The sequence below is a fragment of the Pseudophryne corroboree genome, chromosome 1 (genome assembly GCF_028390025.1).
Source record: "Pseudophryne corroboree isolate aPseCor3 chromosome 1, aPseCor3.hap2, whole genome shotgun sequence".
Taxonomy (NCBI): domain Eukaryota; kingdom Metazoa; phylum Chordata; class Amphibia; order Anura; family Myobatrachidae; genus Pseudophryne; species Pseudophryne corroboree.
In genome coordinates this window covers 1,245,762,467-1,245,775,995 of record NC_086444.1, presented here as the reverse complement: position 1 = coordinate 1,245,775,995, position 13,529 = coordinate 1,245,762,467, and the positions used below count along the sequence as shown (strand labels likewise).

At 52.3% G+C, this 13,529-nt stretch overlaps 1 protein-coding gene across 2 annotated transcripts in view; it reads right to left on the bottom strand.

The window, feature by feature from the left end:
• TTC31 (tetratricopeptide repeat domain 31) overlaps positions 1-13,529 on the bottom strand; it is a 220,685-nt gene that overhangs the window by 199,903 nt on the left and 7,253 nt on the right. The window contains exons 2-3 of one of the 2 annotated variants that reach the window (XM_063925756.1): positions 8,892-9,014; positions 6,072-6,136 (exon numbers count right to left, since the gene is read on the bottom strand). In XM_063925756.1, the coding sequence (XP_063781826.1) occupies positions 6,072-6,075 (4 nt within the window). In that variant the 5' untranslated portion in view covers positions 6,076-6,136; positions 8,892-9,014. The remainder of the gene's footprint in view (positions 1-6,071; positions 6,137-8,891; positions 9,015-13,529) is intronic. The other variant, XM_063925765.1, reaches the window with a different exon arrangement.

Here is a 13,529-nt window from a genome sequence, read left to right as displayed (position 1 = left end):
AGCTGGCCCTTAGGAGAGGTATACAGGGAGACTGGGCCCAGCGTTCCTGGAGGCGGTAGGATATAGCGCTGTGTATAAGCTGGCCCTTAGGAGAGGTATACAGGGAGACTGGGCCTAGCGTTCCTGGAGACGGTAGGATATAGCGCTGTGTATAAGCTGGCCCTTAGGAGAGGTATACAGGGAGACTGGGCCCAGCGTTCCCGGAGACGGTAGGATATAGCGCTGTGTATAAGCTGGCCCTTAGGAGAGGTATACAGGGAGACTGGGCCCAGCGTTCCTGGAGACGGAAGGATATAGCGCTGTGTATAAGCTGGCCCTTAGGAGAGGTATACAGGGAGACTGGGCCCAGCGTTCCTGGAGATGGTAGGATATAGCGCTGTATAAGCTGGCCCTTAGGAAAGGTATACAGGGAGACTGGGCCCAGCGTTCCTGGAGACGGTAGGATATAGCGCTGTATATAAGCTGGCCCTTAGGAGAGGTATACAGGGAGACTGGGCCCAGCGTTCCTGGAGGCGGTAGGATATAGCGCTGTGTATAAGCTGGCCCTTAGGAGAGGTATACAGGGAGACTGGGCCTAGCGTTCCTGGAGACGGTAGGATATAGCGCTGTGTATAAGCTGGCCCTTAGGAGAGGTATACAGGGAGACTGGGCCCAGCGTTCCCGGAGACGGTAGGATATAGCGCTGTGTATAAGCTGGCCCTTAGGAGAGGTATACAGGGAGACTGGGCCCAGCGTTCCTGGAGACGGTAGGATATAGCGCTGTGTATAAGCTGGCCCTTATGAGAGGTATACAGGGAGACTGGGTCCAGCGTTCCTGGAGACGGTAGGATATAGCGCTGTGTATAAGCTGGCCCTTAGGAAAGGTATACAGGGAGACTGGGCCCAGCGTTCCTGGAGACGGTAGGATATAGCGCTGTGTATAAGCTGGCCCTTAGGAGAGGAATACAGGGAGACTGGGCCCAGCGTTCCCGGAGACGGTAGGATATAGCGCTGTATAAGCTGGCCCTTAGGAGAGGTATACAGGGAGAATGGGCCCAGCGTTCCTGGAGACGGTAGGATATAGCGCTGTATAAGCTGGCCCTTAGAAGAGGTATACAGGGAGACTGGGCACAGCGTTCCTGGAGATGGTAGGATATAGCGCTGTGTATAAGCTGGCCCTTAGGAGAGGTATACAGGGAGACTGGGCCCAGCGTTCCTGGAGACGGTAGTATATAGCGCTGTATATAAGCTGGCCCTTAGGAGAGGTATACAGGGAGACTGGGCCAAGCGTTCCTGGAGACGGTAGGATATAGCGCTGTGTATAAGCTGGCCCTTAGGAGAGGTATACAGGGAGACTGGGCCCAGCGTTCCTGGAGATGGTAGGATATAGCGCTGTGTATAAGCTGGCCCTTAGAAGAGGTATACAGGGAGACTGGGCCCAGCGTTCCCGGAGACAGTAGGATATAGCGCTGTGTATAAGCTGGCCCTTAGGAGAGGTATACAGGGAGACTGGGCCCAGCGTTCCCGGAGACGGTAGGATATAGCGCTGTGTATAAGCTGGCCCTTAGGAGAGGTATACAGGGAGACTGGGCCCAGCGTTCCTGGAGACGGTAGGATATAGCGCTGTGTATAAGCTGGCCCTTAGGAGAGGTATACAGGGAGACTGGGCCCAGCGTTCCCGGAGACGGCAGGATATAGCGCTGTATAAGCTGGCCCTTAGGAGAGGTATACAGGGAGACTGGGCCCAGCGTTCCTGGAGACGGAAGGATATAGCGCTGTGTATAAGCTGGCCCTTAGGAGAGGTATACAGGGAGACTGGGCCCAGCGTTCCTGGAGATGGTAGGATATAGCGCTGTATAAGCTGGCCCTTAGGAAAGGTATACAGGGAGACTGGGCCCAGCGTTCCTGGAGACGGTAGGATATAGCGCTGTATATAAGCTGGCCCTTAGGAGAGGTATACAGGGAGACTGAGCCCAGCGTTCCTGGAGGCGGTAGGATATAGCGCTGTGTATAAGCTGGCCCTTAGGAGAGGTATACAGGGAGACTGGGCCCAGCGTTCCTGGAGACGGTAGTATATAGCGCTGTATATAAGCTGGCCCTTAGGAGAGGTATACAGGGAGACTGGGCAAAGCGTTCCTGGAGACGGTAGGATATAGCGCTGTGTATAAGCTGGCCCTTAGGAGAGGTATACAGGGAGACTGGGCCCAGCGTTCCTGGAGACGGTAGGATATAGCGCTGTGTATAAGCTGGCCCTTAGGAGAGGTATACAGGGAGACTGGGCCCAGCGTTCCTGGAGACGGTAGGATATAGCGCTGTGTATAAGCTGGCCCTTAGGAGAGGTATACAGGGAGACTGGGCCCAGCGTTCCCGGAGACGGTAGGATATAGCGCTGTGTATAAGCTGGCCCTTAGGAGAGGTATACAGGGAGACTGGGCCCAGCGTTCCTGGAGACGGTAGGATATAGCGCTGTGTATAAGCTGGCCCTTAGGAGAGGTATACAGGGAGACTGGGCCCAGCGTTCCTGGAGATGGTAGGATATAGCGCTGTGTATAAGCTGGCCCTTAGAAGAGGTATACAGGGAGACTGGGCCCAGCGTTCCTGGAGACAGTAGGATATAGCGCTGTGTATAAGCTGGCCCTTAGGAGAGGTATACAGAGAGACTGGGCCCAGCGTTCCTGGAGACGGTAGGATATAGTGCTGTATAAGCTGGCCCTTAGGAGAGGTATACAGGGAGACTGGGCCCAGCGTTCCTGGAGACGGTAGGATATAGTGCTGTATAAGCTGGCCCTTAGGAGAGGTATACAGGGAGACTGGGCCCAGCGTTCCTGGAGACGGTAGGATATAGCGCTGTGTATAAGCTGGCCCTTAGGAGAGGTATACAGGGAGACTGGGCCCAGCGTTCCTGGAGACGGTAGGATATAGCGCTGTGTATAAGCTGGCCCTTAGGAGAGGTATACAGGGAGACTGGGCCCAGCGTTCCCGGAGACGGTAGGATATAGCGCTGTGTATAAGCTGGCCCTTAGGAGAGGTATACAGGGAGACTGGGCCCAGCGTTCCTGGAGACGGTAGGATATAGCGCTGTGTATAAGCTGGCCCTTAGGAGAGGTATACAGGGAGACTGGGCCCAGCGTTCCTGGAGATGGTAGGATATAGCGCTGTGTATAAGCTGGCCCTTAGAAGAGGTATACAGGGAGACTGGGCCCAGCGTTCCTGGAGACAGTAGGATATAGCGCTGTGTATAAGCTGGCCCTTAGGAGAGGTATACAGAGAGACTGGGCCCAGCGTTCCTGGAGACGGTAGGATATAGTGCTGTATAAGCTGGCCCTTAGGAGAGGTATACAGGGAGACTGGGCCCAGCGTTCCTGGAGACGGTAGGATATAGTGCTGTATAAGCTGGCCCTTAGGAGAGGTATACAGGGAGACTGGGCCCAGCGTTCCTGGAGACGGTAGGATATAGCGCTGTGTATAAGCTGGCCCTTAGGAGAGGTATACAGAGAGACTGGGCCCAGCGTTCCTGGAGACGGTAGGATATAGCGCTGTATAAGCTGGCCCTTAGAAGAGGTATACAGGGAGACTAGGCCCAGCGTTCCTGGAGACGGTAGGATATAACGCTGTATAAGCTGGCCCTTAGGAGAGGTATACAGGGAGACTAGGCCCAGCGTTCCCGGAGACGGTAGGATATAGCGCTGTGTATAAGCTGGCCCTTAGGAGAGGTATACAGGGAGACTGGGCCCAGCGTTCCTGGAGACGGTAGGATATAGCGCTGTGTATAAGCTGGCCCTTAGGAGAGGTATACAGAGAGACTGGGCCCAGCGTTCCTGGAGATGGTAGGATATAACGCTGTATAAGCTGGCCCTTAGGAGAGGTATACAGGGAGACTGGGCCCAGCGTTCCTGGAGACGGTAGGATATAACGCTGTATAAACTGGCCCTTAGGAGAGGTATACAGGGAGACTAGGCCCAGCGTTCCCGGAGACGGTAGGATATAGCGCTGTGTATAAGCTGGCCCTTAGGAGAGGTATACAGGGAGACTGGGCCCAGCGTTCCCGGAGACGGTAGGATATAGCGCTGTGTATAAGCTGGCCCTTAGGAGAGGTATACAGAGAGACTGGGCCCAGCGTTCCCGGAGACGGTAGGATATAGCGCTGTGTATAAGCTGGCCCTTAGGAGAGGTATACAGAGAGACTGGGCCCAGCGTTCCTGGAGACGGTAGGATATAGCGCTGTATAAGCTGGCCCTTAGAAGAGGTATACAGGGAGACTGGGCCCAGCGTTCCCGGAGACGGTAGGATATAGCGCTGTGTATAAGCTGGTCCTTAGGAGAGGTATACAGGGAGACTGGGCCCAGCGTTCCCGGAGACGGTAGGATATAGCGCTGTATAAGCTGGCCCTTAGAAGAGGTATACAGAGAGACTGGGCCCAGCGTTCTCGGAGACCTGCACCTTCAGCTCTGATAGTAAAAAGGCCGCTGAGCGTCTCTGAGGGGGAGGAGCAGCTCAGAGGCGGGAAGCCGCCGTGGAATCGCACCCTGAGATGGGGAGGGCTGATCTCCCCTATGCTGATGTTAACCTCCAGGGGCCACTTGCCTCTTAAAAACTCCCCAGCGCCCGCATACTGTTGCCCTGGTGGACTAGGGGGGTCCGGGACGAGCCGGGGCCCACATCACCGCCTCCGGTCTGTCTCCGTGAGACTGCACCCGCCTTACTTGTCCCCCCATTCTCCGGCTGCAGTACTGGGTCCCCAGCGAGCCGGCTAGCAGAACTGCGTGGTTTCCGCCAAAATCACATGCTCACTTACTGGGGCTGCGGCGCCGGCGGGGAGGTGGAGGAGCAGCGGCGCCGGTGTGATTAGGACAGCATAGTACTGCATGCTCTAAAGTAGTAAAATGAACATAAAAAATAAAATAAAGGCTCGGGGCTGCTTAGAAGGTGCATCCTGCCGGCACCAGACAAACACTGGATAGCCTGGGCTGGGGGCGGGGTATATGGGGAAGGACCGGAGCATCCTGGGAGATTAAAGCTTTAACTGTTTAGTGCCCAGTCCTCTCCAACCACCTACACCCAATGTCATCCCTGTGGATACGATGGACACTGAAGAAGAAGAAACATACATATATATATCTATATAGACAATGTGCCCACTGCAGGGTAACAGACAGCGGAGAGCCTGCCCGCCCACTGCAGGGTGACACAGACAGCGGGGAGCCTGCCCGCCAACTGCAGGGTGACACAGACAGCAGAGAGCCTGCCCGCCCACTGCAGGGTGACACAGACAGCGGAGAGCCTGCCCGCCAACTGCAGGGTGACACAGACAGCGGAGAGCCTGCCCGCCCACTGCAGGGTGACAGACAGCAGAGAGCCTGCCCGCCCACTGCAGGGTGACACAGACAGCAGAGAGCCTGCCCGCCCACTGCAGGGTGACACAGACAGCGGAGAGCCTGCCCGCCCACTGCAGGGTGACAGACAGCAGGGAGCCTGTCCGCCCAACTGCAGGGTGACACAGACAGCGGGGAGCCTACCCGCCCACTGCAGGGTGACACAGACAGCGGAAAGCCTGCCCGCCCACTGCAGGGTGACACAGACAGCGGAAAGCCTGCCCACCCACTGCAGGGTGACACAGACAGCGGAGAGCCTGCCCGCCCACTGCAGGGTGACACAGACAGCGGAGAGCCTGCCCGCCCACTGCAGGGTGACAGACAGCAGAGAGCCTGTCCGCCCAACTGCAGGGTGACACAGACAGCGGGGAGCCTACCCGCCCACTGCAGGGTGACACAGACAGCGGACAGCCTGCCCGCCCACTGCAGGGTGACACAGACAGCGGAAAGCCTGCCCGTCCACTGCAGGGTGACACAGACAGCGGGGAGCCTGCCCGCCCACTGCAGGGTGACACAGACAGCGGGGAGCCTGCCCGCCCACTGCAGGGTGACACAGACAGCTGGGAGCCTGCCCGCCCACTGCAGGGTGACAGACAGCGAGCAGCTATGCTAAATATATCTGCCCCTCCTACTGCAGGGTAACAAAGACAGAGAGGCGTTAAGAGACATGCGAAGGTTGCCCCTCCCACTACAGGGTAATGTAAACACACACATGCTCACCCATATTTTCATTCAGGTCACCGGTTTCGGATCATTGTTAAAATTCCACATAGGTCATATACAATCTACAGAGAAGGACAAGAGAATTACTGTCTGCAACATGTAATACGCTCAGGAAAGGGGTACAGTAATACAGGAGGGGATGGGGTGTACATATAGAGTAAAGGAGGTATTACAGGAGGGCCGGGAGAGGAGGAGGAGGAGGAGGTGATACAGGAGGGGTGTACAGGTAATGTACAGGGGGCAACACAGGAGGGGCTGGAGAGGAGGAGGAGGAGGTGATACAGGAGGGGTGTACAGATGGAGTACAGGGGGTATTACAGGAGGAGATAGAAGAGGAGGTGGTGATACAGCAGGGGTGTACATATAGAGTAAAGGAGGTATTACAGGAGGGCCGGGAGAGGAGGAGGAGGAGGTGATACAGGAGGGGTGTACAGGTAATGTACAGGGGGCAACACAGGAGGGGCTGGAGAGGAGGAGGAGGTGATACAGGAGGGGTGTACAGATGGAGTACAGGAGGTATTACAGGAGGAGACGGAAGAGGAGGAGTTGGTGATACAGGAGGGGTGTACAGATAGAGTACAGGGGGTATTACAGGAGGGCCGGGAGAGGAGGAGGAGGAGGAGGTGATACAGGAGGGGTGTACAGGTAATGTACAGGGGGCAACACAGGAGGGGCTGGAAAGGAGGAGGAGGTGATACAGGAGGGGTGTACAGATAGAGTACAGGGGGTATTACAGGAGGAGACGGAAGAGGAGGAGGAGGTGATACAGGAGGGGTGTACAGATAGAGTACAGGGGGTATTACAGGAGGAGACGGAAGAGGAGGTGATACAGGAGGGGTGTACAGATGGAGTACAGGGGGTATTACAGGAGGAGACGGAAGAGGAGGAGGAGGTGATACAGGAGGGGTGTACAGGTAATGTACAGGGTGCAACACAGGAGGGGCGGGAGAGGAGGAGTTGGTGATACAGGAGGGGTGTACAGATAGAGTACAGGGGGTATTACAGGAGGAGACGGAAGAGGAGGTGATACAGGAGGGGTGTACAGATGGAGTACAGGGGGTATTACAGGAGGAGACGGAAGAGGAGGAGGAGGTGATACAGGAGGGGTGTACAGGTAATGTACAGGGTGCAACACAGGAGGGGCGGGAGAGGAGGAGTTGGTGATACAGGAGGGGTGTACAGATAGAGTACAGGGGGTATTACAGGAGGAGACAGAAGAGGAGGAGGTGGTGATACAGGAGGGGTGTATAGATAGAGTACAGGGGGTATTATAGGAGGAGACAGAAGAGCAGGTGGTGGTGATACAGGAGGGGTGTATAGATAGAGTACAGGGGGTATTACAGGAGGAGACGGAAGAGGAGGAGGAGGTGATACAGGATGGGTGTACAGATAGAGTAAAGGAGGTATTACAGGAGGGGCGAGAGAGAAGGAGGAGGAGGTGATACAGGAGGGGCGTACAGATAGAGTACAGGGGATATTACAGGAGGAGACGGAAGAGGAGGTGATACAGGAGGGGCGTACAGATGGAGTACAGGGGGTATTACAGGAGGAGACGGGAGAGGAGGAGGAGGTGATACAGGAGGGGTGTACAAATAGAGTACGGGGGGTATTACAGGAGGGATGGAAGAGGAGGTGATACAGGAGGGGCGTACAGATAGAGTACAGGGGGTATTACAGGAGGGGCGGGAGAGGAGGAGGAGGAGGTGATAAGGAGGTGTGTACGGGTAATGTACAGGGGGCAACACAGGAGGGGCGGGAGAGAAGAAGGAGGTGATAAGGAGGGGTGTATGGGGGTAATGCAGGAGGGGCGGGAGAGGAGAAGGAGATGATAAGGAGGGGTGTATGGGGGTAATGCAGGAGGGGCGAGAGAGGAGGAGGTGGTGATAAGGAGGGGTGTAAGGTAATGTACAGGGATAATACAGAGGGGGCGGGAGAAGAGGAGGAGGTGATAAGGAGGGGTGTATGAGGGGGGGGGTTAATAGAGGAGGGGCTAATAGAATAGGGAGGTATACAGTATGGGGGGGGATATATATTATGGGAGGTATACAGTAAGGGGGTATACACAATATGGGGGAGATGTATAGTATGGGAGGTATACAGTATGGGGGGTATATACAGTATGTGGGGAGATGTATAGTATGGGTTGTATACAGTATTGGGATATACAGTATGGGGAGAGGGGTATACAGTAAGGGGGGTATATACAGTATGTGGGGAGATGTATAGTATGGGAGGTATACAGTATGGGGGTATATACAGTATGTGGGGAGATATATAGTATGGGAAGTATACAGTATGGGAGGGTATACAGTAAGGTGGTATACAGTATGGGGGGATATACAGTATGGAGGCAGATATATAGTAAGGGGGGTATACAGTAAGAGGGTAAATATATAGTAAGGGGAGGTGTACAGTATGGGGGGTGTACAGTATGGGGGGTGTACAGTGTGGGGAGAGGAAATGTACAGTATGGTGGGGATATATATATATAGTATGGGGGTATACAGTATGGGGAGAGGGGGTATACAATATGGGGAGATATATATATATATATATATATATTTATTAGTATGGGGGGGTATACAGCATCGGGAGTTTTATATATATATATATATATATATATATATATATATAGCGGAGAAGGAATCAGCGGAACTCAGCAGGCTGGATATCGGAGTAAAAAGTCTTTAATGCGGTCCTACGCCGTTTTGGGGACTAAGCCCCGTCTTCAGGGACAAATCATACACAAATACAATCCACACATTACAAGTATTTATACCCTCCCTAACTGGCGCTCATTGCAAGGATTAGACTCACCTGTCCGGCGCCACCACCAGCGTCGCGTCCGTCCTGCGCGCGGGTCGCTGGGCACCGACGTCAGCAGACAGCGCCGGGCAGGGAGCCAATCCCGGAAGTCTAACCCCTGTTGCTAGGTGACCCCTGTAACAAAACAAAAACAGTTAAAACCATAAAGTGCAGTACGAAAGGCAAAAGTAAACGAGAAGACATACAGGAATAAGAGATAACGAGAAAGTAACCACACGCTCTGGCAGCGCTCACCAGCACTAAACAAAATAATAGAAAGATAAAGCAATAATGTCATATTACTATGCAATATCAGTGAATGACGGCTGTATATGTTCTGAGCAATATAAGGGCTATTAGCAGTAAAGAGATTTATAAAAAGCATTGAAGGCCCAAGGTCTCACTCAGGCCCCGTGGTGACAGGGAATTCAGCACATAAATCCACCTGCTTTCACGTTGCAGGAGTATTCTGTTCCGATCCCCGCCTCGATGGGACAGAGGGACCTGATCTATGATAGCTGGCATGCTGGCTACCGTGTGCCTAGCAAGCGTGCAATGTCGGCCCACCGGTTGCTCGCTGGCTCCCTTCTCTATCGCCTGTTTGATGGCACTGCGATGCAATGCCATACGGTCCCGAAACTGCCTCTGGGTCTTACCGACATAGCCAAGTCCACAGGGGCATTTTAGCATATAGATCACGTGAGTTGGGGTACATGTTACACGGTGCCGTATTTTAAAGTTCTTCCCCGTATGTGGGTGACTAAACGTGGAACCAGTCATGAGAGTATTACACGTTGAGCAACCCAGGCATCGGTAACAGCCAGCTTTGGGACGCAGAAAGTGAGATTGTACTGATTTAGTTAACAGAAAAATATCTAATTATATATATATATATATATATATATATATATATATATACATATATATAAATAAATAAATATGGGGGTATACAGTATGGGGGATATACATAGTATGGGGGGGTATACAGTATGGGGGGATATATATATATATATACACACATATAGTATGAGGGGGTATACAGTATAGGGGATATATAGTAAGGGCGGTATACAGTACAGGGGGATATATAGTAAGGGGGGTATATAGTATGGGGGATATATAGTACGGGGGGTATACAGTATAGGGGGATATACAGTAAGGGAGGATATATAGTATGGGGGGTATACAGTATAGGGAGATATATAGTACGGGGGGTATACAGTAAGGGAGGATATATAGTATGGGGGGTATACAGTATAGGGAGATATATAGTAAGGGGGGTATACAGTATAGGGGGATATATAGTATGGTGGGTATACAGTATGTTCACATCTTGACAAAGGGGTTAGAGTCCCCGAAACGTCGATGGATTTTTCTCTGATGATTTAAATACAATTGACTTCTCTTAAGACCTTGAGTGCCGCAGCCTATTTTTGAACACTATTGGAATCTATACTGAGGGCACCAGGGCAACGTTTGGATTTAAAACTGAGTGCCGGGCTGTTGTTACCGTGTATGTGGATAGATAGATAGATAGATAGATAGATAGATAGATAGATAGATAGATAGATAGATAGATAGATAGATATATGGTATGAGGGATATTTAGTATGGTGGGTATACAGTATGCGGAAAGGGGATATATATATATATATATAGTATGGGGATAAGAAGAATTTACTTACCGATAATTCTATTTCTCGTAGTCCGTAGTGGATGCTGGGAACTCCGTAAGGACCATGGGGAATAGCGGCTCCGCAGGAGACTGGGCACAAAAGTAAAGCTTTAGGACTACCTGGTGTGCACTGGCTCCTCCCCCTATGACCCTCCTCCAAGCCTCAGTTAGGATACTGTGCCCGGACGAGCGTACACAATAAGGAAGGATTTATGAATCCCGGGTAAGACTCATACCAGCCACACCAATCACACCGTACAACCTGTGATCTGAACCCAGTTAACAGCATGATAACAGAGGAGCCTCTGAAAAGATGGCTCACAACAATAATAACCCGATTTTTGTAACAATAACTATGTACAAGTATTGCAGACAATCCGCACTTGGGATGGGCGCCCAGCATCCACTACGGACTACGAGAAATAGAATTATCGGTAAGTAAATTCTTATTTTCTCTGACGTCCTAGTGGATGCTGGGAACTCCGTAAGGACCATGGGGATTATACCAAAGCTCCCAAACGGGCGGGAGAGTGCGGATGACTCTGCAGCAACGAATGAGAGAACTCCAGGTCCTCCTCAGCCAGGGTATCAAATTTGTAGAATTTAGCAAACGTGTTTGCCCCTGACCAAGTAGCTGCTCGGCAAAGTTGTAAAGCCGAGACCCCTCGGGCAGCCGCCCAAGATGAGCCCACCTTCCTTGTGGAATGGGCTTTTACAGATTTTGGCTGTGGCAGGCCTGCCACAGAATGTGCAAGCTGAATTGTACTACAAATCCAACGAGCAATCGTCTGCTTAGAAGCAGGAGCACCCAGCTTGTTGGGTGCATACAGGATAAACAGCGAGTCAGATTTTCTGACTCCAGCCGTCCTGGAAACATATATTTTCAGGGCCCTGACTACGTCCAGCAACTTGGAGTCCTCCAAGTCCCTAGTAGCCGCAGGTACCACAATAGGCTGGTTCAAGTGAAACGCTGAAACCACCTTAGGGAGAAATTGAGGACGAGTCCTCAATTCTGCCCTGTCCGTATGAAAAATTAGGTAAGGGCTTTTATAGGATAAAGCCGCCAATTCTGAGACACGCCTGGCTGAAGCCAGGGCCAACAGCATTACCACTTTCCATGTGAGATATTTTAAGTCCACAGTGGTGAGTGGTTCAAACCAATGTGATTTTAGGAACCCCAAAACTACATTGAGATCCCAAGGTGCCACTGGAGGCACAAAAGGAGGCTGTATATGCAGTACCCCCTTGACAAACGTCTGAACTTCAGGAACTGAAGCCAGTTCTTTCTGAAAGAAAATCGACAGGGCCGAAATTTGAACCTTAATGGACCCTAATTTTAGGCCCATAGACAGTCCTGTTTGCAGGAAATGCAGGAAACGACCCAGTTGAAATTCCTCTGTAGGGGCCTTCCTGGCCTCGCACCACGCAACATATTTACGCCAAATACGGTGATAATGCTGTACGGTTACATCCTTCCTGGCTTTGATCAGGGTAGGGATGACTTCATCCGGAATGCCTTTTTCCTTCAGGATCCAGCGTTCAACCGCCATGCCGTCAAACGCAGCCGCGGTAAGTCTTGGAACAGACAGGGTCCCTGCTGGAGCAGGTCCCTTCTTAGAGGTAGAGGCCACGGGTCCTCTGTGAGCATCTCTTGAAGTTCCGGGTACCAAGTCCTTCTTGGCCAATCCGGAGCCACGAGTATAGTCCTTACTCCTCTCCTTCTTATGATTCTCAGTACCTTGGGTATGAGAGGCAGAGGAGGGAACACATACACTGACTGGTACACCCACGGTGTTACCAGAGCGTCCACAGCTATTGCCTGAGGGTCCCTTGACCTGGCGCAATACCTGTCTAGTTTTTTGTTGAGGCGGGACGCCATCATGTCCACCTTTGGTTTTTCCCAACGGTTCACAATCATGTGGAAGACTTCTGGGTGAAGTTCCCACTCTCCCGGGTGGAGGTCGTGTCTGCTGAGGAAGTCTGCTTCCCAGTTGTCCACTCCCGGAATGAACACTGCTGACAGTGCTATCACCTGATTTTCCGCCCAGCGAAGAATCCTTGCAACTTCTGCCATTGCCCTCCTGCTTCTTGTGCCGCCCTGTCTGTTTACGTGGGCGACTGCCGTGATGTTGTCTGACTGGATCAGCACCGGCTGACCTTGAAGCAGAGGTCTTGCTAGGCTTAGAGCATTGTAGATGGCCCTTAGCTCCAGGATATTTATGTGAAGTGATGTCTCCAGGCTTGACCACAAGCCCTGGAAATTTCTTCCCTGTGTGACTGCTCCCCAGCCTCTCAGGCTGGCATCCGTGGTCACCAGGACCCAGTCCTGAATGCCGAATCTGCGGCCCTCTAGAAGATGAGCACTCTGCAACCACCACAGGAGAGACACCCTTGTCCTTGGTGACAAGATTATCCGCTGATGCATCTGAAGATGCGACCCGGACCATTTGTCTAGCAGATCCCACTGGAAGGTTCTTGCGTGGAATCTGCCGAATGGGATTGCTTCGTAAGAAGCCACCATCTTTCCCAGGACCCTTGTGCATTGATGCACTGAGACTTGGCCTGGTTTTAGGAGATTTCTGACTAGTTCGGATAACTCCCTGGCTTTCTGCTCCGGGAGAAACACCTTTTTCTGGACTGTGTCCAGGATCATCCCTAGGAATAGAAGTCGTGTCATCGGGATCAGCTGCGATTTTGGAATATTGAGAATCCAACCGTGCTGGCGCAGCACTATCTGAGATAGTGCTACCCCGACTTCCAACTGTTCCCTGGATCTTGCCCTTATCAGGAGATCGTCCAAGTAAGGGATAACTAAAACTCCCTTCCTTCGAAGGAGTATCATCATTTCAGCCATTACCTTGGTAAAGACCCGGGGTGCCGTGGACAATCCAAACGGCAGCGTCTGAAACTGATAGTGACAGTTCTGTACCACAAACCTGAGGTACCCTTGGTGAGAAGGGTAAATTGGGACATGT